The following is a 24503-nucleotide window of genomic DNA, read 5'->3' on the forward strand; positions in this document are numbered from 1 at the left end:
TCTGCTGTTGTTGGTGTTGGGGTTTTTTGCTTTAAATCAAGCCTGGACATCTAATTGGCACAGTGTACCTGGATTTGTACAAGAAAGGTGTTGAAGTATCACAAAAGGGAACTAAAAAGATGGAAGTTCTCTGGGTCCAAATAGTTTAAAAGTTTGTCTGTGTACAAGAAAAGAAATTCTTAGCATTCATAGCACGCCTCACAGAAATTCATTATATATTGTTTCCACGTCAGCTTGTAATATTGGTGCATGGCTTCAGTGCCTTGCTTGTATTTGTAATTACATTTAAATAATTTAACTCCATTATAGTACAATGTCTAGTGGAAATGCATGATTCTTTAGGAAGACATTTCCTTTCAGATTGATCTAATGACTTCAGAAAATGCTGCTATTATTACAGCTTGTTAACTATTGATATGTAAAAATAAAACTGTTACAAGTGCAGTGGAAGACATTAATAAATATTCTTGTTTTCGAGAATATTTTTGTAATGGCTATTTGATAACTCATTATTTGATTTGGCTCCTGTGTCAGATATCCCTAATAGCCTGACTATATTTTGCAGATCATAGGTAGCTTTTATCGACATCAGGCTGAAAGTGTTCCAATAGATGAGTGATTGAAGTGGGCCAGCACAACACCGTAATTATTCTAGAATAATGCAATACCCAGCTAAATTCTTGAATGGCAGCAAGATTTGTTGGACTGCAATAGGACTGTGTTCACCTGAAGCTGGAAAAGACAGCAGAGTACGCAGAGTAGATTTTTGTATGTGTGTTTACTGATGGATTTATTTTGGATGTGTAAAGGATAGCGTAGCTTCGTATCTGCTAAAATTAATCTCATATTTTGCTTTGAATTTGTACAAACACTTTAATGTTGTTTACAGTCTTCTGTTGTGTTTCATTTTGTATTTTTTTTTTTTTTAATTTTGCAAAACGGTCTCCACAAGTTTTGAGTATAAAATGCTACATCTCTGTTGCAGAATGTGGCATCAGAGAAACTTCTAACATCATGAAAATATACACTGGTGGCAAAGTATGCTTCCTTCTTTTTTTGTTCACACTAAATGGATGTGTTTGCAGGCTCACAGTGGGAACTAAATAGTAAATATTATTTAGAGCACATTGTTTTTCCTCCCTAAGATCAGTGAGTCCTTCCTCAGCAGCACTGTGAAACAATATTTGGAGAACTGCAGTAACTTATCCAAGGCGCTCAATAAATCTGTTACACCTTCTCCTCCTCGGGTTGCTGGTTTACCTTTTTGCTGTCAGTCCACAAAATGAGCATAAGACTCTGGGTATATCTCAGAGGCTGAACTGCTGGATTTCTTTGGCTTTTTGCTTTCCCTTTTTCCAACCTGTTCATTAATTTCCATCAAATCTGCCCATCTTTACTCCCAATCCTTCCCTTAATCCTTCATTTCCTTTTCTTGATTGTTAAGGGCTTTTAAAATGTCTTCCACTCTTCTTGTTCATTTTCCCTACCAGGGGATTCTTGTGGTGGATCCAAAAGTTTGTCTCAGGTTTGCAATGCTCAATGTGTATGATGTGCTCTGGCACCACGGCAGCAGCTTTCCATACCCCTCAGCCCTCCCACCAGCAGTGACAGGCTCAGATTTGTGTCACTGTGGAAAAAAACCTGAAAGCGCCTGGATCAGGTTTTCCGGTCCATTTATCATAAAATAGATTTCCTTCCTCGTAAGAGGTTTCTCTGGAGCAGGGAGAAAAATCAGACCTATACGAAGCTAAATGGAAAAGATCTGAGTGAAAATCAGGACTGTTTTATTTTCTAAATGTGCTCTTTTCTGTTTTTTTTTTTTTTCAAGTTTGTTTTGCCACTAGTAGTGAAATTAATGGATTAATGTAGGTTTTTCTACATGCTAATGGGATGGCTGAAAAACCCTGAAGGTGGTTTTTTAAACATATGGCTTTAAATATTTCTATATAAACTACCTTGAAGCTTGGTTGTTTTTAAGCAAAACGGCAACCATCTAAATTACTGACTTTGTATTTTCCTACTGAACTAAACGCTTTGATCTGCTTTAATATAATCAATGACAGAAATACACTCTGATTTGAAGAAAAACAGATGATTAAGTGTTTTTGCAAAATGAGGACGAACGGCCTATTGTCAAACACGTTTCTTTTTGTTTGATTGAAAGCACAGATATTTTCATTGTATGTTAGCTGTGCTACTTAACAAAATGGACCTATTGTTACAGCTCAAAACTATATATAAATTATATATTGCTATGGCTCATATGGCAAATAATTACCACTATTTAATGATAACTTATGAAATCACTGAGTAGCAAGGCGAATGTCGTTGCTGAAATGCAAAATACTTTTTCTCGAGGGAATACATTTAATACCTGATCTAGATTATTTTTTCTTAATTGTCTGGCTTCATAACTGTTTTCATTGTGTACCTCTGAAACATTAACAGGTATGCAAGAAGGCAGCTTGAATCTGGACACAGAATATACTTGTTTGCACTCTGTGGTCCTGGTTCCTGTATGACTAGTTTTAAAGGTGTTCCTCATTCCTACTCCAACCTTCTCTCTTTCCTATCTGTTGGTGTTAAACTGTGCCATTACCTTCTGTAAATTAGTCCTAGACTGCTTCTGACTTCAGGCTTGTCTAACTGTGTCTCACCTCAGTGTAGGGTATTACCTTTTAACATCAAAAGGATTTGGATTTTTGTCATAAATGACATTCTGGATTACAGCCAAGAAGATACTATCGATGTAAGTTCTTGATGCTGACCTCTTCAAAAAGGTGGCTTTTCTATCATGCATGAATCTTTTGGGATTGTTTATGGAAATTAAAAAAAAACATGTTTCTTTGCAGAAGTTTTCTACCTAGAAGGGAATCATTGTAGTTTACTCAGGAGAGGAACAGATGCAACCACATGGGTAAGTGTAAGTAGAAACACTGCAAGCTCAATATATTCCAGAGGAAAAGATGGACATAAACCTTGTGTATATTGCACTGTCAAACCCGGTAGTAACTTTAAGATTAATTTGCCTCCCAATTATTGATATGTGTCACATTTCCCCTGAGTTGAGTCAAATTCTGTTTATTTCTTGCCATTTCTCTCCCTCCATCAAAATTTGAAAGGTGTCTAATATACAGAAAAGTCTGGAGCTGAGTGTTATTTAAATAACAGATTGATCCAGGGCTTTGTATGCAAATAGATGGTACTGGGAATAATTGCAGATTTTACACAGCTCTAACAAATGTATGGCAATTGATATAAAAATTCAATGTTTCTTTGTGAGTGTGTCGTGCAGTGTCGTTCCACCTTGACAACAGACTTATTTAGAGGCTCTTGCTGTGCTAAAGCTTGGTTGCTGTTGGTTTTATCAGGTACTGTTTGGTACATGACTTCACATTTTTGTAACAGGCTGCTGTTACCTGTGGATAAACTTGTTCTGGCCAGTAAACATGATCCAACTTTGCAATAGAGACTCTGCAAACAGCAGCTAGCTTGAAATCCATGCTCTGTTGCTTGCAGTGTCGATGCTGTGGCTTGTCCAGGTTGACTTCTGTTTTCAAGGAGCTGGACAGAAATGGTGTATGTAGTTTTTCTCTTACAAAAGGGATTCTGGCTCATTTCCCATTAATGCACTTGGTTTATATCTCAAATATTAGAAGGGAAGAAGAATGAAAACTATATTAAGAAACGTGGCATTTAACACAACATAACCTCATCAATTAAATAGCTTAGATTTGGCAAGGATTAGATATTTACAGCATGTAAATAAAATTATTAATCACATAAGATATTGTTTACTAAGATTCTTAATCCTCCTGCTTCAGGGTGTAAACTAATTAGTAGGCAGTGCTGAAAAATTGCATCATTTTACGATACGAGTTCATGGAAAAACTGGATGAACAAAATGAAAGCTGCCATGTGATATTAATAGACCAGCTCTTGACGGGAGGCTGCGCATGCAGAATGCTGGGAGAAATAATCTTAATCAACTGGAGAACTGAAGTGAGGATGGCAGCAGCCCTTCAAGGGGAAGGAAAGCTTTGGAACATTTTCTTTAAAAATGGTATCTGTAAGAACGGGTGATAATTAGATGTATATCTTAAATAGACCTTTCTCAGCGGAGACCACACCGTGAGTGCTTTAAGCACAGGTGGTGCATTCATCTTTCCGAAATATGAAAATCTTTCTTAGTGTTTTAGTCAGCAGAATGATGGCTTACAAGAACCTCACCCAACAGTGTGGTTAAATCAGGACTGTCTCTGGCCGTGGCAGGGCCGTTACCCTGTGCCCGGGAGCGTTTTGGCAGCGGTGACGAGGGTTAGGAATGGGCAGCAGCTAGCAAGGTCAGATCTCTGTAACGATTCACCTTCTTCCTACAAGCCTATAAAAAGAAAAATAAGCCAACATTTTATTCAGCAGCACAGTGCCACCACTTTGAGCAGGACGTATTTCTCACGGACCGACTTGCTCACATGGAGCCCTGCGCTGCTTTTAGCTGCTGCCGATCCCTCCCCGTGCTCATCCGTAGCCTGAAGGATTCACTGGCAGTTTCAGGAGAAGTCCAGGCTCATGACCCCAGTACACTTATCTTCTTTGTCCTGTTTACAGAAACTTGTAATGGAGAGAAGCTCTGTTCTTTCACTGAGCTGCACCGGGAGCCCACCGGCGAGTGTCTGTAGTCATCCGTATTCCCTGGGCTTCGTTAGGAGCTCATGGATGCAGTGGGATCAAAGGGAAAGATATGCCAGTGTTAAACTAATTAAAAATCTTATCTTTGTAATTTCATTTTTGTGGTTGAATTCACAATGCCAGCAGGCTTCTATGAATTTTTGTGTGTTTGTGGAGGGGGAAGGGGGGGATGTTCAAAGTGAGTGTGTGTAGGTATCAATCCTAAAGAGGAAAACAGTGCAGAAACAGAAAACTACAAAGCTGCTTGTGTCTGTAGACAGAATAGTATTATGGTTAAAGGTAACAAACCCAGGGTAGGAATCAGCTTCTCCTTTCTTTACAGTCAAGGTCAGTGTAAAGAAGGACCTGTGGAGTTACAGGTAGTTCACATCAAGTATTTCCTTAACATGAGACAGAATGTGGAACCTTTGGGGAACCAAGACATTTTTTCCGCCCACATGCAAATAAAGTGACTTAAATATTATTTCTCTGCTTCTGTTTTTCTGATCCTGTAATACTGGGAAACTCAGTAGACACCATAGTTTTCCTGAACTATGTGTTAATGACTGCTGCCCCTTTCTGGCTGCAGAACTGGTTGGGATCAATGCTCCAAACAGAAGCAGGCTTCAGGATTTTGCACTGGCTCGGGACCCCGAGGGTGATAGCAGGAGAATGATCTCATTCCTGCATTCATCAAGTGTTCTGAGACATCAGACAACATGATGGTGCAGTATGATGATACGTTATACAGTTTGTGGATGACTTCGTACCTAACAAGTAGTTGTGATGAGTATAAAGGTTACAAATACACTGTGATGCAGCATAAAATTAGAGTACCTTCCTATGATACAGTATGCAAATCGAGAGTTGTTAGGCTTCGAAGAGATCACAGGAGTGACACTGAAACAAGCAGAAAGATGGCAGGTTGCAACTCCATTTTACAGCACTGTTCTAGCTTTGTTTCTTTCTAGTCTTTCTCACTATTTTTTTTTCCGAAGTATAAGGTTATTAAAAATTATACTAAGTGAATAATTTCTCTAATTCTTTGTATCAAAGTCATGGATTGATGATACTCTTGTTCATGTCTGAAACTTGCTCACCATCATTTAAATTTATTTTTCTAATAGTCTTGTTGTTTTGTTAAATAATTGGTATAATAAAGCTTTGCAAGGCTTTCCAAATAAAAAAAAAGCAGCATAGAATGGCGTGTTTGATATATGACTTTAGAAAATTCCTGACCCAGGCTTTCAGCAAATCTTAATTTTGTAAGTACGCAGTGGATGAACTTGAATTCAGAGCTGCACATTCATCTGTGTGTGTAATTTGCTGTTAATTGGGATTGCCTGCTTTTGTCAATAGGCTGTTAGACCTTCAGCTTGTGAAATGTTGGCTTGGAATCTGTTGCTTTTCTTTCTGCTACAGGTTCTGAGTCTTTCCTTTGGCAAATTGCTTGTAGTCACTCAGTGACTTTTTGTTTTTGTAAGAGTTTTCTGGCTGGCTAAAATTTTTTGGCACGGTTGAGACCAATGCAAGAAGTAGTGGAAAGAAAGTGGAAGAAAACTGTTGTAATTGCAATTTGCTCTGATTGATGGACCCTCAAGCATAGGCTGCAGTTAAACCCCATCACATCTGCAGTCAGGAAATAAAATCCTAATGAGAAATTAAAAGTGCTACACTGATTCCAAACTTGATATTCCCATGGAACTATAAACGGGTACTTCTCCAATATCCAGAAGAAGATACCAAGATGAGAAATTAGTAGAATTATGTTAATCCAAGTTAGCACTTAAATGCCCACTTAATTTTGGTTAACTACTCTAATTTCAGCTACACATGTGCTTTCAGTTAAGGCTTTCATAAGTGTTTTATTTAAACGTGGATGTTTTTTCCATTTAGTATTACATAGCGGTCAAGCAGAATATGGAATATAACTCGTACAATTGCAGCAGATTTTACAGTCTGTACTTCTTACTGAAGGGAACTGTTGGGAAGTAGAGTTATTTTCTTCATGTGCTACCAGTATGAATTAGCTTATGTTTGCTAATTAGCACACTAATCTTTTATTAATTCATTCTTTTTCTGCATGGCTTTTCATTCTTCAAGTGCTGTTATTGGTACAGCATCTCTGTATTTTTGTGTGTTTTTCCAAGTGTAATGAAGACTTCAAACTCAAAGGCGGGGGGGAAGGAAGCATGAGTAATATCTAAAAGAGGAATTCAAACCAGTATTGCAGTGATGTTAAATATGTTCTTCCCAGAAGGACAGGACTGAGATCTCACTCCAATCTGCATGGAGGAATCAAGATAAAAAGCATTTTAATATTCTTCAGGATTTGCATAGTGCTTTGTATTTGCAGAAGGCTGTGCTAATGTTACTTAACGGTGGCCTGTGGACCGCTCACTGCCCGTGTCCCCTTTGATTTATCCCATACACTGAAATCTAGTAAAAGGAACACAACAGTCAGAAAGAAGTGTTATAAAGTGTGACAAACCCAGTTTCCTCTGAAGAGTTCAGCTGCCGTGATGCATATTTTGCATCTTTCACTGATGTAATGAGAGCTAAACTGAGGAATAATTAAGAAAGAAAGTGGTAATATAAAATGAAAAACTGTTAAAGGATGAAACAGAAATGTGTCAGGGAAAAAAAAAAGAGGAAGAAAAACAAATCTTTGAGTTTATCTAGGTAATTTGGTGTAAAGAGAGACAAAATTATTTGAATTTTGTTTTTTCCACTTAATCCTGCTGTATATTAAAGCAAGAGTCAAAATGTCAGGACTGACATTATATCTTTTCAGTTACAAATCTCTTCTGATTCCAGTGTCAGCAAGTTCTTTGCCAACCTTTGAGTTATCATTTCATTCAGCAAAATCACTGATTAATTAAAAAAAAAAAAACAACAAAAAAACCTCACAAAACAATTTATCCATGCACCTCTGCCCATGAAGAGAATATTTAGATTTCAGAGTTAGGCAGAAGCTATGAAATGTGCCGTTTTGAGTAAATTAGTGATTTACTAATTTACTAACAAGTGATATCGTTGATCTTTCTTGGGTATATCTTGCCTGTTCTGTCTGTCGAAGTGTACACAAGTTCTTTATTTCTGTAAACCTGTTATAGACCAAGAGACAAAAGTACATAAGCTATAGAGAGTATATGTAAAACAGAACTATGAGATTGCCTTTTTAGGATACTTTTTTTTTTTAAAGAGGTAAATAAATACAGTTTTTCAAACGATCTCGCAAGGGCATTGTCTGGGGAGAAGAAACTAAGCAAAATATTGTTCCTTCTTGCAATGGGACATAACTAGGGGAAATTTCTTCAGTAGTGAAATTTGATTGTAATAATAGAGGAAAACCGCTTTGAAAAGCTCCTGGGAGAGAAGGTTACGGGGATCTGGCAATGCTAAACTGTGTACCTGAAAGACATTTACGTACATAAAGCCTGAAGAGAAATTATTATAATCACTTATATTGTTTTTCCTTGCCTTTCAGAATGGGATGTAGCATTCATTAAACAGCAAAAATCAAGAGAGGAGAAAGGGATGTCATGTTAATTCATCTAACTAAATTCTAATTTTCAGGCCCTTTGTTTGGCTGGGGAATAGCACTGGCAGGATAGTGGCTGCTGGCAGAGAAGTTCATTTCTTTCCCAGAAGAAAAGAAATCAAAACAGCTTTGCGCTGATCAGCTGGCACAGACTGCTGGATCAATGGTTGGCAATTTGCAGGGCTGTGCTGTAGATAAGGCTGTCACATTTTGGCAGTCTCATCACTACCAGTCAGCCACATAATAGCTGATAGGTCCCTTTCAGATAAAGACGAGTAGAAGATAGAAAACTGAAGAGAAAGGGGAGTGAAAGGGGGATAGAGGAGGAAGGGAAGATGACAAATCAGTATTTTCAACCCCGCTTCGTAGTTGTGCTCCTTTGGTCTCTGGTTCATTTAAATGTATGTTAATATTGCTGTTAATTCTTGCAGCTTTCAACTGACAGTGGTGCTCATCAGTGTAATTCTTGGTTTTGTGCTTTATCCTTCTGAAAATGAACAGATGTTTGCTGAAAACTAAAGTGCCCTCCCCCCAAACCCAAAAGCCTAGGTTCAAGATAGTCACTATCTGCTTCAAGATGTTTACATCTTAAGATTATTGTCTCTCACTTTCTTTAGTTTAAATATGACATAGAGTGTGGTTATTTTGGAAAAAAAAAAAAAAGAATATGGACTTTTGCCCAGATCCCCTCCTGGTCAGTTGTTTATTGCAGCTTAGCTCTAGATGGTCTTGGGGTTTCTTTCAGCAAAGGTCGTGTCTTGGGGAAGGCAAAATAGTAAAGAAGTGAAAGGAACAAGAAAAAAGGTACTTAAAGGTACTTAAGCAGCAGATGAATTACTTTCAGATGTTTCTAGTTTTAGAAAAAATCTGAAAAATGGCAGCTTCCTCTGAATTGTGCTACTTTCTATTTTTCTAGTGGTTCACTGCAGGTTGTAAGGAAATCTGTTAGTGACTGGATGACAGTGCAATGAAAAGAGGTGTGGGAGTCATTACATTAATACTGATAAAGCTGCTAAATATGCTTAGGGAGATTTTGACATTTCCAGAAGCCTGAGAACACACAGAGTAAAGGATTCATTAGTAAAAAGTGCCCTGGCTATTCTTAATCATCTTGAATCTTGAGCTTGCGTTAGGTATTCCTGACTATAGGGAATGTTTTCTAATTTCAATATCTAGTGTTCTACAGCCTTCCAAAATCAGTTATACCCAGTGCAGGGAATAAGTAAATTTTTACTTTTCTCTCTCTTTTTTTTTCTTTGAGATATTTTTTTTGTGGTTTTTCCCTTTGTTGAAGGAAATTCAAAAGTATTTTTTTTTTCTGCAAAACCAGTTGTCAAATGTTCTTTATCAGAGCAATTTAATACCACTCATTTTGGAAATCTCCATACAAATTATTTTTTTCTGTTTAGTGCTTCACTCTCTTCCTTGTGAATAGAGGAAAACAACTCTTTTTGATCTATTGCAGAGAAGCTGATGAAACTGCATATGTCTGCAGTTAGGTAGAAGAACTCTCCCTAAAGTCCAAAAGGATTTGGGATGTAGTCAGCCAAGTCTTTCAGACTATTTTCCAACTTGATTTAGTCAATTCTTATGGTGCATTGCACCACTTTGTTGTGATCTGATGTCAGAAATACTAAGAAAAAAAATAAAGAAAGAGGGGAAAAAAAAACGATAATGCTTTCCTTATTGACATTCTGGGGAATTAAAGACCAGGAATGAGAATGCCACAGTGGCAGCTGACATGGATTGTTTATTTAATTCTTCCAATTTGTTCACCTTAATGAAACACCAAAAGATTTGAGTGAGCGGTAATTAACAAGAGAGAGCCTGTCTAATGAAACCAGTACAGGATGATATTTGTTTCAAGGATCAATAGAAGACTGTGAGTGAGGATCATACTGGCATCATTCAGGAAAACAAATCACCTCGTGCCAATCAATTGTCATGCTGCACATGCATGAATCTGCGTGAAGCATTTTAAATATTGCATCAGTAGAAAGACAGGAGAGAAAAAGCTTGGTAAATCTGGAGGTATCCAGTACTTAATTTGCTGGTCTGTCAGGTACTATAATTATAGTTGTAGCATTCTTCTTCTGTGCCTTCAATAGTCATTACTAAGCAATTCTAGTGACATAATCTAATTAAAGTATGCTTCTCTTAGAGCACACTGAGTCCATGGCGTAGGATTTCTTTGTATTCTATCACCGCTTGCATGTTTTCAGGAAAACAACATAGACTGCGTTCCCAGAAAGAAAGAAAACAGAGCAGCTGGTAAAAAAAAGCTACTTCTCTGACAATCCTTTTGGCCCTCCAGAGACAGCCGTTGGATTCCCTGTTGCCATTAGTTGACTTAGCAATTAATAATGCAGCAATTAGCAGTGAGTTCCAGGTCTGGTGCACAAGGCATGATTTTATTTATACGGTGGTTACTACGGACAGAAACAGAGTAAAGAGGAAACAGTGGTGGAAAAGTTGTATCTCAAAATACGGAATCAATTTGATAATGGGAAGAATGGGGTTAGTGCCAAAGGAAGATAAATATGTGCTACATGAGATTACTGAAAACAGTATTGAAGCTAATGTGAAATTGCTTTGCTTCTAAAGAAAATAGATTTGAAATACATTTCTGAAGGAACAGAATTTGAAAAGTTTTTAAATGAATGGAAAGATGCAGATTATAGTAAATGTTTAGGAACTGCGTTATACTGCTGACTTGAATTTAGAATGGGGTTGATGAAGAGAAAATAAAGAAGGCTTCCTTTTGAGCACTAGCTGAAAGTAATTCAGTGCCATAATAAGGTTGGAGGTGATTTTTTTTTTTTAAATGAAGGTATAAACATAGTTCTTTGAAAACAAAATATTACAGTTAATACTCAGTCTTCAGGTTAAACAAAACAACAGTCCCAGAGCCAAGGCACTGCTGAAACTGAAATAACCCAACAGAAATAATAACTTAATGTAGATGTGCAGACTTGAGGTGCAGAGAATAGTGTGGAGGATTCAGGGAAACTCTCAACAGGATTTGCTCAGGTGGCTGGAGGAGGTTCAGAAACTTTACTTTTTTGCTCCTTTTAGATGCAGAGATCAATGGCAACTTCATTGGAGATGATACATTTCCAGGAATTTTGTTCTAGAGCACTTTCTTCTTTTTATTCTTGTCTGTAAAACAGTTAGAAAACTAATGTCACAGCTCTGTCTATTGTTAGGTGTTCATACAAACTCATGGGATAATGGCAATGTGTTTTTAACAGAAATTCAGAAATTTAAACTCTTCTGCAAGTCTTATAGGCCTTGTTGAGTCCAGCTAGAAGAATCGTATTCAGCAATTGCATTTGCAACTTACTGGCAACCAGAGCTGAACTGTAGTTTTGAAACTTATCAAACCTTATGAAGTTGCAGATAGCTCTGACTGACTTTATTCCTGGGATGGCATAGACTTCCGATTCAGAAAGTGGAATTTGTGTGGAATATTCTACCGCCAGCAGCCATAAACAAGAGGGAATGCAGCAGGGAGACAACAATTATGTTTTTTGTCGAAGTATCAAAGACAGGATGACCCACAAATGGTACAAAGTGGCAAGAATTATAGGCCAGAAACTGCAACGTATTGACAAGAGGAAATTGTCTTTACCCATTACAAATAACGGGTTTATGTATCAGGGCATGGCCCGTTGAATTGATGCAAGATATCTGGGATAGCATGAGCAACTGAAGACTGCTTTGGTGACTACTTAGCAACACTATTTCTTACTATTTCATCCATGTGTATGTATGTCGATGATGTGTGTCTAAAAAATTATGCGTGTGTATAATGTGATATGGGTAATTTCTGTCATCACAGCAAGTGAACGGTTGTGGGAGATTATGAGACAAGAACGTGTTCAGTTTGCAGCCTTTCCTTTGTGTGACAGGGGATGTGAAATAGGATAAGGGAAGGACCTTACATAGTGAAACTGTTTCACCACTCATTAAAATCCTTGAACAGAGTTCAGCTGTAGCAATAAAACAATGCCTTTCTACAACCAGCAATTTGGAAGCAAAAAAAAGTTACAAAAAATAAGGACTATTTGTGAATATGTCAAAAATCTAGGTTTCATTTATCAAAATGAGATGCAAGACATCACAGTCATCGAACTGTAGAGACAGCAAAATAAAACAGTTATTTAGGATCCAACCTAAGCTCTTCTACGCTATTTACTAGTTTGTGCTGCTTGTTGGTTAAATGCATCTGCTGTCAGGAGTTCTTAAAATTCTCGAGTAAAAACAATTGGGAAACTTGAATTGTACAAGGCCTGACTGGTAAAAAGCAGTGTTGGCTTGTTTTGTTTTTTTTACAGTAGCCAGAATGTGACTCATGAGAAAGTGCTGCTGACAGGAAGAAAATTGAAATCTTTGAGGTGCAGTGCTGGCAAAATTTCAGAAAAATAGACAAAGACTTATGTTAGAAAAATTAACTGCAGGAACTTTTGTCCAAAACAGGTTACAGCAAATTTATGTGTTTGATCATGACAGCCATTGGAATGATCATAATCTTAAAGATATAATTATATGAAAGCAGTGCTGGAAGGTCATGGTAGTAGAGGGCAACCATGGTCACATGGATAGAAGACATGCTGGGAGACTGGATCCTGGTGCTTAAAGCAATCAGTTGCTTGAGACAATTTCTAAAAATTCTGTTGTATGCAGGCTGTAAATGATTTACATTTTTTTAGCTGTTTTGCTTTCATCATGTTTATTTTAACACTATAAATCTGCTAACATCGTTATGCTACTTTTGGAAGAGGAATTGATCCTCCTCCACATTTTACAAATGATACAGTTGTGAGGTTAATGGATGCTACATTGCACAGATATTACTCAAGTGCTAGTCAGCTTTTAAAACTGTGATTTTGATTTTTAAAAAAAAAATTAACACCAACTTCTGATGAATACATCTTGCAATAAAGCTTTACAAAGAACATTACTGTTCTACAAGCATGACCCTGCATGACTGATGATAACCATTTCTTTATGGTCAAGGCCATCTTCTTTTTCAATGAGTTATTTATACCTGTCTACTACAATGTGCTTCCCATTTGGGTGCAAACTCACTCTACGTAAGGGAACTTCAAACTGAAAAGAACCATACAATGTTTGAGAATAAAACCCATCTTGCTTTTCTGAGTAAGAGTCTACTCTGGTGTTTGTCTAAGTATTCGTCTGTCTATTAATAAAGTACATTTTTTTTGTTTGATAGTGTTGAGTATGTGTATGTATGTTGCTAAGTGCACATCTGCTTTATGTGATATCTTTTCCTTATTCTTGTTTTGATGTGTTGTCTGATGAATTAATCAATTTGCCTGTGAAATAACCAACACATGTTTAGAATATGACTAGGTTGATTTTCAATATAGAGGAAAAAAAAAACAGATGAAAGAAAACACATTTAATTTGCAAAGGAGTGGTAAAGTAACTCAGTGCTCAGTCTCTTGTTTTCTGGTTTCATGTCCCGTCATAATAAGTAAATAAAAGTATATGACTTATCAGTAGGTCGAGTTAAGATACATTGTGTTCTAAATTGTATTCCACTTGTATAAATGTGTCTGGAAATTTGTGCAAGTTGAGATATTTCATATGAAAGCATGTACCAAAATTTGAGATTCTACTTGGGAAGGTCAAATTATTGGTTGATGTGAGCTGAAATTGAGAAGATACTGAGTTTTTCTTAAATACGATAGTGTATTTCTACTATATAAGTTCATTAAATTCACCTAAATTTCACCTTATTTTCTAATATTCCCTTCTTTCTTAATTTCATACTGTGTACCTGCTAGGCTGTATTCATTACTCTGAAACAACATACATAAATTAAGCATCCCAACTGATTTTTTCTCTAATGTATCTCAGAACAGTAATTATTAGCTGAAATTAAGAAATCTGCGCACTAGTAGATGTGCATTCCGGTACATATGAAAAGGCAAAGGAAGCACGCTCACAGTCCTTGCAGTTTAAGTTCTCTTTACGTGCTTCAGGTGAGAACCATGTTCAGTGCTGATGCGTGGTGCGTATGTGTCTGAAGGTCTTGCCATGTCCCCGTGTCTGAAAATAATCTCACATTTGGTTGGCGCTTGTGCATATGTCTGGATTTTTTGCTAAAAAGATCAGGTACATCAGTAGCTATGAAGCAGTTTGTTTTCAGACAATGGAAGAATGATTTTTTTATCTTCCATTCCCTGTAATATCTCCCTCTTTCATATGCGTCTGTCATTTTTATTCTGAGTCTGTCCTTATTGTTGAGGACTTGTTATGTTTGACATTTCAGCCACCTCTTGTCCACGGTCTTATCATTTATGTTGGTGAGATGTGTTATTAGCAACACTAGTAGTGTCTAAATATCTATTACATATTTAAAAGCAGTACGAGGAAGAAAAGGACTTGTTTTTATGTCGTATCAATATTCATTGCACTTGTAATTGCTGTCGCAGTTGTAAAGAGAAAAGAAATGGAGAACCTATTAATGGATAGGTCCTATCCTAAATGGATAAAATATCAAGTATCCGAATTGTGAGAATGATTTAGCATCTAATCTAGTTCAATCTGTGCAGATGCTGCTGAAAGGCTTAGGGCTCCTTCATTCTAAAATTTTGCAAGTAGTTACTATTACTTGTATTTATTTATTTAGAACAAGTTAGGTTCCTTCTGTTTGGAGGATACAGGCAATTAAAAATGTGTTCTTTCTTTCCTTCTTGGTAAATACAAAAGAACGAATGTCAGCACAAACTATTGTGTCACACAAATGGGAGGATATGCCAGTGTGACTTTGCTTTTCTCCCTAGTACTTTGAAACTGTTACTCACTGTTGCATGGATTAGGTATATGACAGGTAGAGTGACATCTACTCATTTAGGATAGGAAAATACGACTGGAAAGTCTCCAGGTGTTCGGTTTGATTTAGACCCATTTGCAGTTGTGTGTGAGAGAGAATAAACCCTAAGGAAAGCTATAGACCTGTGATGTATTGCTCTACAAGGGCTGCATTAGAGCCCCTGTCTGGTAGTGTAAATAAAGACTTTTATATTTTCATTTATTGACTGCAACGCTAAGAAAGCTTTACATTGTCCAATAGAAGTGCCTGAAAAATAATGTATGGAAAATCTATACGAGACACAGAGGCATTTTAGAAAGTAGAGAACAATTAGCTTTATCATCAAGGACAAAAGCGTTGCTATATACATGCTGCTTTGATTCTCAAAGAACCTATTGATATTTCCCTTTGTGTTGAGCTGCTAACAAAACGTTCAGTAGAAGAGGCAAAATCTGTTCTCGCTGCAGAGAGGTGGTGCTTCGTAGTCCATTTGTATTTTCTGGAACACCGATATTGCTTGGAAAGCATGGGTCCAAGCCCTTGGTTGCTGGAATTATAGGATCTTAGTCTTTAGCTTCAATATGTCCAGGTTGAGCTCTGGATTGTGTGGAAATACAGGAGTACTGACCCAAGTGTGTCCGGGAACAAGGATACACTGAGGACCAGAGAACAAACTCAACTTGTAATCCACAACTCAGACCCATTTTTAACAAACACGTAAGAAAGTGATACAGTGAAGACTGAGAAAAAATTACACATTCCATTAAGTCTATACTCCTATTTCTTTTTATAGGCTTTTGTATCACTGAATGTGTAGGAGTTATGATATAGTATGTAATATCTTCAATATTTTAATAGAAATGAGTGATTAATGCTTCACAGAGCATTAGAATTCACTAGTCACTTCATTAGCCTGTGAAAATTAGCTCTTTTCAGCAGAGTATATATACATTGTCCTGCTTTCCTGCCTTCTCTCTAGAAAAAGTATATATAACATATACAGTAGTGAACGTACCCCTGAGGGCTTTTAACCATCGAAATACGAGTACTGGAAGCACTGGCCTGTGTTCTGCCCCTGTCATGATTCCTGAAGTCATGAGTCTTGTGGCTCAGGTATTGCTGTTAAAATGAAAATGAATGTAAATAGAAAAAAGCTGTGAAAGAGATCACAGCTCACATTAGTCAATCTAAAACCATCTTTGTAAAGTGTTGCCTTGCAATCAAAATCTGTTTTTACTCGCATAAATAACAAAGAAAAAAAGCACAATGATCTTGATCTAAAAATTCCTCAGGTATGTCTGCACAGATCTTTGTAGTCATCTCTTATTTATATTCGTTTGATGAAAGAAAGAAGTAGGATCCAGGTACAGAGTTTGTCACTTGGTCTTTGATCAGCATCTATAGGGGAAGTGTTACATAGAGAGGAGAAATGTGCTCCATGATCATCAAGTCCCACTGTTCGTGTGCCCTAAGCACTGGTGAACAGTGGAAAATAATGATGTGAAGGGGAGGGAGTGTTAAGATTTAACTGGAAACTTCACTACCTGCAAAAAATGCAAATCGTGAAAATAAGATATTTGTAATACTCCACTTACCAATAAGGCATGAGAGAACTAATGTCTCAAATCTAGAGGAAACGAATTGAAGGGCTTGAACATAGAGCTGATCTAATAGCAGAGACATGACCGATGGTTCTGCTGAAGCATTGAACAAAGGTGTACTTTTATTTCTCTATAAATGCAAAATTTCTATTGATTTCAGTCCTAGTACTGTGGATTCACCCAAGTGGAGCAGAGGAGACTCTTTTTTACCAGTATGTAAAGATGTTCAGTGCCCATTTACCTGTCCAGGATGTTTTCATCTGTGTACCAACTACCAGCGCTCGTAATTATATATCTGTTAAATTCCATAACTAGATTTTGCACCTTCCTAATCCTCACACTACAAATTCAAATGCTTTGGAGGAAAGATATATGCCTGTTGTAAGAACTGCTGATTTAAAAAGACCAAATGCCCATACATGGTGTTTACTTAAGTGTTAACTCCTGAAGTTTACTTTTCTGTTTACGATTTGCACGCACACATATCCAGTTATGCGACCTACAGTCCAGTGCATCTAAGAGACACCTACACTGCTGAAAAACGAGCCTCTGCTGCACAGTTAGCTTTTCCTGTAGTTGCAGGTATGTCTAACTAGAAGTTTTTCAAGAGCATTTGTCTTTCTGCACTCTAGGAATTATGCAGGCAGCTGTTGCTACTGCCTGGCCCAGCTTCCCTCTGGCTGCGGAGGTGCTGGGAATGGGGCAGCTGCAGGTTTTCAAAAGCTGGAGAAGTTCTATATGTAAACCTGCAAGTTGGTTTTGAATAATTTAATGTGTTTATAAATGACTTCCAACAAGGCAAACGGTGCTTTTTCAGTCCTAAGGTTTAACATTTTATTGTCACATAAGCATAACAATAATATTGAAAGCAAAGCAAAGGGCTTTCTTCTTTCTTTTCTTGAAGTGATGACAAAGTGTTAGTTTATCCTAGTGCACTGGTCTGCCAACAGGCTAGACACTGGCTTGTGCCAGCAAGTAACTTGGGCAGGATTTTGCCATTATCCTGAGAGTAAACAGAATGACAGTAACTACACTGGCAATTTTAGGCTAATATTTTTTTTTTTCCCTCCGTGGCACTGGTGAGTGGGCGATCTGGAACCCGGGTGACAAAGGGAACCCAGTGTGACAGACCTGGGGGCTGGGACTTCACCCAGGCATTGCCGAGGTGCTCTCAGGCTGCAGCTGTTAAAAGCAGCGTGAGTTTCCTAATTTCAGTGTTCCTGCTGCTTCTCTGCTTTAGTCCGTTTTCCTATATTCTATTTTAGCTGGAGTCTCCCTAATTTCACAACTCCCCCGTGGTGTATAGGATTTTTTATAGCTGTAAGGATTGTGAGTTGTTGCCTTGGAAACACAGTTGTGCATGCAGCTGTTGTAAGTATACTTGTTACTTTTGCTTTACCACAAAAGGTTTCAAAGCTTTGCTGTATTTGTCTGACATTTCTTGATTCTGTAACTCTTTATAACAATCTGTTTGACAAATTACCAGAGGAGGGAAATAAAACCTCAACCTTGCAATGTACAGCATGCCCCCGAGTCCTGACTCAATCACCAGCTTTTTACCCTCCGAAGCCTGCAAACCCCACGCGATCCCTGCCTGCCTCTTTCAAAAAGTACGAAAATGTAAGAATTTTTGAAAAAACACTTCCGATGTTCTCCATCAGGGCGCCTATCTGCAGATGCTGGGGACAGCCTGAAACTGCAGCTCCTCCAGGTTTCTGCATGAGAGCACACAGGTGTAGGAGGAGAAGTGCCTGCACCAGCCTGGGCTTCTGCCAGGGCTCTTGCTCCTTAGGACAGATCCAGCAGGATCAGGAGGAGGTAGCAGATGATTCTTGAATGCTTCACCCCTGTAGAGCACCTTTCCCATGAAAGCTGCTTTGGTACCAGAGAAGGACTAATGTTCATACTCACCGCTTTTGTTGTAAGAGCGCTTAATCCTTTGCTTTGGGCCTCCTGCTTGAAATCAGGTCCTTGAAATAAAAGGTATTTGATCCCTTTCAGTACTGAGAAAGGATGGTTAGATCAGAGAGAAACCACACAGGATGCCCTTCCAGGGCAGATTCTCCTTACTTGCCAGCTGCGAGCTAATGCCAGAGCTTTGAGATGGCTGAAATGTGTAGATAGTAGACGCATAGTTTTGAAAGTTGTATATGTTCACTTTTTGTAGCCAAGGCTTCTAATTGCCAGCATATTTTCAATCCATATACCTGTCAAGTGCACCAGTTTAGCTGGCATTGCGCTGCCTTTATATTGTCTTCTCTTTTTATAGCAGTATAAAAATTGGTTCATTTTTTGTACGCCTCTCCCTCACTGAGCTTTCTTGTTTCTCCTGTTTGCAACATAAGCCATAATAGTCGGAGAGGAGGACAGGTGGGCACTATTTCTAATATGCTCTCTGAAAGAGGAAAGGAGTGCTGCATGAATAAATAGAGAAGCTGCTAACTGCAATTAGATATTACAGTGCTTTTGTCTCCTTGTATCTACTTGCTTTCCATGGACCTCAGCCCATTGTAATGCCTTGTGCTGCACACTATTCGTAGTTAAAGATTTTGTAGATAGCTTTTAAGGTGAAGATTTGAGTCAAGTCAGCAACTGAAATCAGTCACAACTGTTTCAGTTGACCAACATGAAGTTTGACTAGGTTAGCTGTGGAGAAAGGTAACCTTACCCCATGCTAAGAGAGGCTTCCTATGGTATAATGTGGTGCAACTTTCTGTTTCAATTGAACTTCATCAGATGATTTAATCTTAGTAAGTTATAGTCTGCATTTTTTTAAAGGAGTTTATTAGGGAAGCCACTAAAAAGCAGATCAAACCAGAAATATCTGAACAGGTAACATGCAGATATAATATACAGTGCTGAAGCAGACAAGGAATGGATGTTTGTGCTTGCTTGTAAACAACCTGTATAAACTCAGTGAAAACTGTAACAATTCTTTTCAAATTGTCATTTATCTAATGAAAACACAAGTTTAACTGTCAAATTGTAATCCAGTTGCAAAAATTACTGAGTAACTCTGGAGGAATGTGGCAAAAAAAAAAAAAAGATAGTGGACAATTCTGGAGTTTCTTTAGTCTGGTTGAGAAGAACGTCCTGAGGGTGATCACAATCGAAGGCACTTTTTTATCCTATTCTCTTTGATGGCTTGCTCTTTGGAATAAGAGATGTTTCTGCAGAGAAGCACAAGCCATATCTTCAAGTTCCTTGATTACATTCATTAAGCTGACAGGGATGATGTGGGATCTGCTATTTTACCCCAGTTTCTCACTATTTTGGGAAAGGATTTACACAGCTTAGAATCTTTTTGTCTGGGCAACTGCAACAAAGTGAATCTGTAAGTTCAGAATTAAGGCAATAATTTAAAGTAGACGATAGTAGCAGTTACTGAGCAGCATCTCTGAAGTAGTTTCAGAATATAAATATTAAAATAAGTACAGTTTAGATTGTTAGTGTTGACATCTACACTAATCTGTATTTTTACTGATTTTATGACAGTATCTGAAATACTTGCTTCTACAGTTTGTGTTGAGTATAGAAATGAAATTCAATTTGACTCTACAAAGTTCATATAGTACCAGATGCAATATTCTGGAAGCTAGATATTAATGGTCTGTGAGCAGCTGTAGTTCAAGCATTTATAAACTTATTAAGAATTTATTGAGGTTGTGTCCTTGGTTGCTGATTGGAGTGATCTGTGAAAACCATTGCACAGGATGTTCTGTTATATTCTGAGATTTTCTCCCTCTGTCAGTCCTTCCTGGTAGGACACTCTTGACATAACTCTTTACAACAGAAGTTTCGAAAGCCTGAACTACATGACCTTAATACATTTCAGACTTCCCTGTTTTTTTTCTTGACTTAGAGGTTGTCTTGGATGGGAAAGAGATTTTCAGTTGCAAAAAACTTTATATATAATATTCCAAACACATACCATGCTGCATTGGCAAGAGTGCAGGCAATAGGTCCAAGGAAATGATTGTTGTTCTCCACTCAGCTCTTGTGAGACCGTGTCTGGAGTGCTGTGTCTGGGCTTGGGCTCGCTGCTCCAAGACAGTCATTGACTTACTGAAGTTAAGTTTAGCAGAGGCCACCAAGAGAGTCAGCGAGCTGGTGTACATGTCTTGTGAGGAGAGGCTTGAGACAATTGGGCTCATTCAGCTCAGAGAAAAGGAGATGAAGGGAAGATCTTATTGAAATTTGCAGCTGTCTTAGAGAAAAGTATAGAAAAGATGGAGGCACTATGAGTTCGTCAAACACTGGAAGCAATTTCCCAGAGATTCTCTGGAATCTTCATTCTTGGAGACATTCAGAACCTAATGACACGGCTCAGGGCAACCTCTTCTAGGTGGACATACTCTGAGCAGGAGGTTGGACTAGGTGAGCTCCAGAGGTTGTTTTCAACCAAAATGATTTTCTTCCTTTCTGATTTTTTTTTTCTTTTCATCCCATCAGCCTTGTCAAAAGTGTATTCAACATCTACAAAGCAGTTAAGGAAAAAAAAGTTTTCATTTGAGTATTTCTTTTACTGTTTGTTCAAGCACGGAAACTGGTACAAATCAACAGATATTGCCATTGTGGAAAAAAGCAATGGATAAGATGAGAGAAAAAAGCCAGAAACCCCCTGATGAAGGTTGTTCAGATCTCAGAACTCTCTTAGAGAATCTCAAGAAATAAACGGTCTTAAATTATCCTCCCAGGAATGGGGTGGCAGTGGAAATGAATGCTACATTTGCTACAAATGATAGCATCTTAATCTATGCACTTTGTATTTCCTCAACTGTCTTCCCTATTGTATTTCAGCTGTCGAACTCCAAAGTCAAAAAGCTAACAGCTTTGCAGATGAAGTTCTGCTTTCCCAGTCCTGACTGCAATTGCTTCTGACAGCCTGTGTTTGCCTATCTCTGAGATTCACACAGACTAATTTCCATCTTGGCACTGAGGATCTGCATCAGGCTATTAAATGTACAAGGACTCAGTGAGTGAATACCTATCAATACTCTGAAGACACATTGGGTCTTGAGAGCCTTTAGAGACTTCGTAAACTGGCGTGTGCAGATAAGAACCACCTCAGTGAACCACCTTTGGCAGCTACTGCAACAGCCTTACAAACTGAAACAAGATTTAGGAGGGTTACTTGCCACTTTGTTCCTGGTTCTACTAAGTGAAAGAAAACATGTGTAATAGGAAAGGGTTGTTAGATACCACCACTCATGAAAATAATTGTAGAGAAGCAGTGGTCATTAAAGTACAAATTTTCTTTTGCTGTTCATACCATTGAGATCACAACACTTTTTTCAAAAGATGTCGAATAACAAACAGGATTTTTTGTTAACACCTGAAAGTTTGTATTGTAAACCTAGAGATGTGTATCATAAAGTGAGGAGTGGTATTGGAAGTTTGTAGCTATCAGGCTAACTCTCTTTTTTTCTAGCTCCCTACGCTCCCTACTTTACTAAAGTGTCTTCTCTTGTTATTAGGTGTTATCTTTTGGTGTCATGCATTTATGTCATTACTACTTGGCTCATCAAGAGCCTTCTGATTGCTGGAGAAGTCAAAAGGGAAGGGAGATTAGGACAATGAGGATTCACCTGCTCTTAAAATGATCACTTGATGATCACTTACCACCTTATGAGGCAAATAAAGCAAACTTTAGTAATTCTTTAAAGAAGTCCATGCTACAAAATATGGGTGATCTTTACAAAGAAGCAATTATGATTTTTTGATGGAAACTTCACAAGATCTGCTGTAACCTTTTATGAGTTCTCTAATATTTACAAAGTTTAGTAATAATGTATAGACTTATTCTGTCTTCTCAGGACAGGTGTATTGACACTGCAATGCATTCTTCACTGCTTTGCTTGTGAAAAGAAACTCTTTTGGTTGATGTACAGCCCCTGCATAAGGAAAAAGTACGAAGTTATTTCATCAAAACAGTAGAAGGGACACGTGCCAAAATTCTGTGTAATGTCTAAATGGTGGCTTGGAGTCTCCCAGTCTTGACAGGTTGTGCTAAGGGCACAGAGCACTGACAACGGGCTGTTACACAATCAAAAGATTAATTTAACTGGTGTGACAAATCCATTCTGCAGTCAAGGGAAGAGGAAATAACTTGTTATTACTGAAGCATGTATTGTTATTTCAGAAATAACCAGCATTTATCACAGAAATAGAAGCAAGATGGTTGCTTTAAGGTACTTAGTCTCTGAAAGGGAAGCATGGAAACGGTGCAGAATAAAACTGGAACGGTGTCCCCTGTTGTTAGCTGCCATGCCTACGGATAGAATAAGTAGCTATTGACCAAAGCAAGGCTTTGGTGCAAAGACAGGCTTGCTTTAAAGTACCCAGCACTGATGAATGAGTTACTGGGTCAGCTGAAGTAGCTGAATGGTAAAAAGTAGAGATCTGACGTTGGTTAGTTAATACCCTAGATTAAGCATAAAGATCCAAAAGAAAAATAAGAATCTATTAGTGAGTATGTGTGACATCCAGTAAACTGTGATAGAGAAACTGTAGGAAGCTGAAGGACAATGGTTAGTACCTCCCTCCCACCATAGTTGGGCTTCTTATCAGAAGAGTGGGCAGTGAGCTGATGGTGACCTGCTCTTTAGTTCATCATTTTACATGCAAGAAAAGAACTGGAGAGGATAACCGTATTCCATTCTTTCTCTTTAAGAAAATCAAATTTCTGGAGCTCGATAGGTTTTGGTTTTTTTTTTTTTTTTGTATTCTTGAAGTGATGGTTGCCTTTACCATGGAGTTTACTTTACAGCTGGAAAGAGTCAAAAAGCATCAGTTTTTTTAAAGCTCTGTGAAGCTTTTCTATTTCAATAGATATTTTCTTTCATAATATGCCAACAAGCTGATTGGTACATTGAAAGTGTGTGTGTATCTAGATGTATATCTCTACACACTGCATATAAATATACATTAAAAAACCACCTAAGAATTCGCTCACAGCAGTAGCTATGCCACAGGTGAAAGGGTGAATTTTTAGGGCCATTGAACACTATAAATGTGTTCATTGTATCAGTGCTTCAGAAAAACCCATTCTAAATGACTTTGTGTTGATCCACTGTGAAAATTCATTGTGCTCAATTGCCCTCAAAATTTCTCATTTCTCATCTGTGATGTTGCAGTCTGCTGACTGCACACTGGACTGCTGTACAAAGCGTGTAGGCACCCTGCCTCAGCCTGTCTTAAAATACTTTATATTGCCTGCAAGGTTTCCGTGTGGTGCTTAATAACTGAATAGATCTGTGTCTAGGGCTTGTATCTATGAGGCTTTCAAAGCCGTGAATCGTTCTCACAGAGCTAGTTTCTAAGTTGAGGCGTGCACACACAACGAAACAAAGTCTTGTGTATGTCATATATCGTACGTATCTAACACAGAAATGTGGAAAACGGAACTTAGGCTTTAATTTTTAATCATACCTTTGATTCGGAGGAATCAAAACCACTCTCACATCATTTCAGTTCTATTCAATTTAAGAGAAAAAAAAATAAAGAAGAAATTACTGGTGGCATGAATAACTTTCTTTTGGCTTGTATGGCAAGAAGCTAAGTCATAAACAATTGGGGTTTTTTAAAACATTTTTTTTTCGCATATTAAACAAGATTTACTGGGTCGAATTTTTTTTTTTTTTTTTTTTGTTTTAAAAAGGGGTATTTATGCCAGACTTTTAACACGTTTTTTAATGTCCTTTAATTTATTATATTGGCTGATTTCTTGTTTCCTATACATAACAGCCTTTAAAGCGTAGGAGAAACAAATGCCTGTTTTGGAACACGGAATAGGTGACATTTAAAGGCCTCTCCAGAATATGTCTATAGCTGTCTTGTTTGGTCC

General features: G+C 37.8%; 1 protein-coding gene across 1 annotated transcript in view; it reads left to right on the forward strand.

Moving 5' to 3' along the window:
- PCDH11X (protocadherin 11 X-linked) overlaps window positions 1-24503 on the forward strand; it is a 316876-nt gene that overhangs the window by 244701 nt on the left and 47672 nt on the right. Inside the window, exon 4 of the mRNA XM_086619900.1 lies at window positions 6191-6217. Within this exon, the coding sequence (XP_086476026.1) occupies window positions 6191-6217 (27 nt within the window). The remainder of the gene's footprint in view (window positions 1-6190; window positions 6218-24503) is intronic.

The sequence above is a fragment of the Tauraco erythrolophus genome, chromosome 13, assembly GCF_009769465.1.
Source record: "Tauraco erythrolophus isolate bTauEry1 chromosome 13, bTauEry1.pri, whole genome shotgun sequence".
Lineage (NCBI taxonomy): Eukaryota > Metazoa > Chordata > Aves > Musophagiformes > Musophagidae > Tauraco > Tauraco erythrolophus.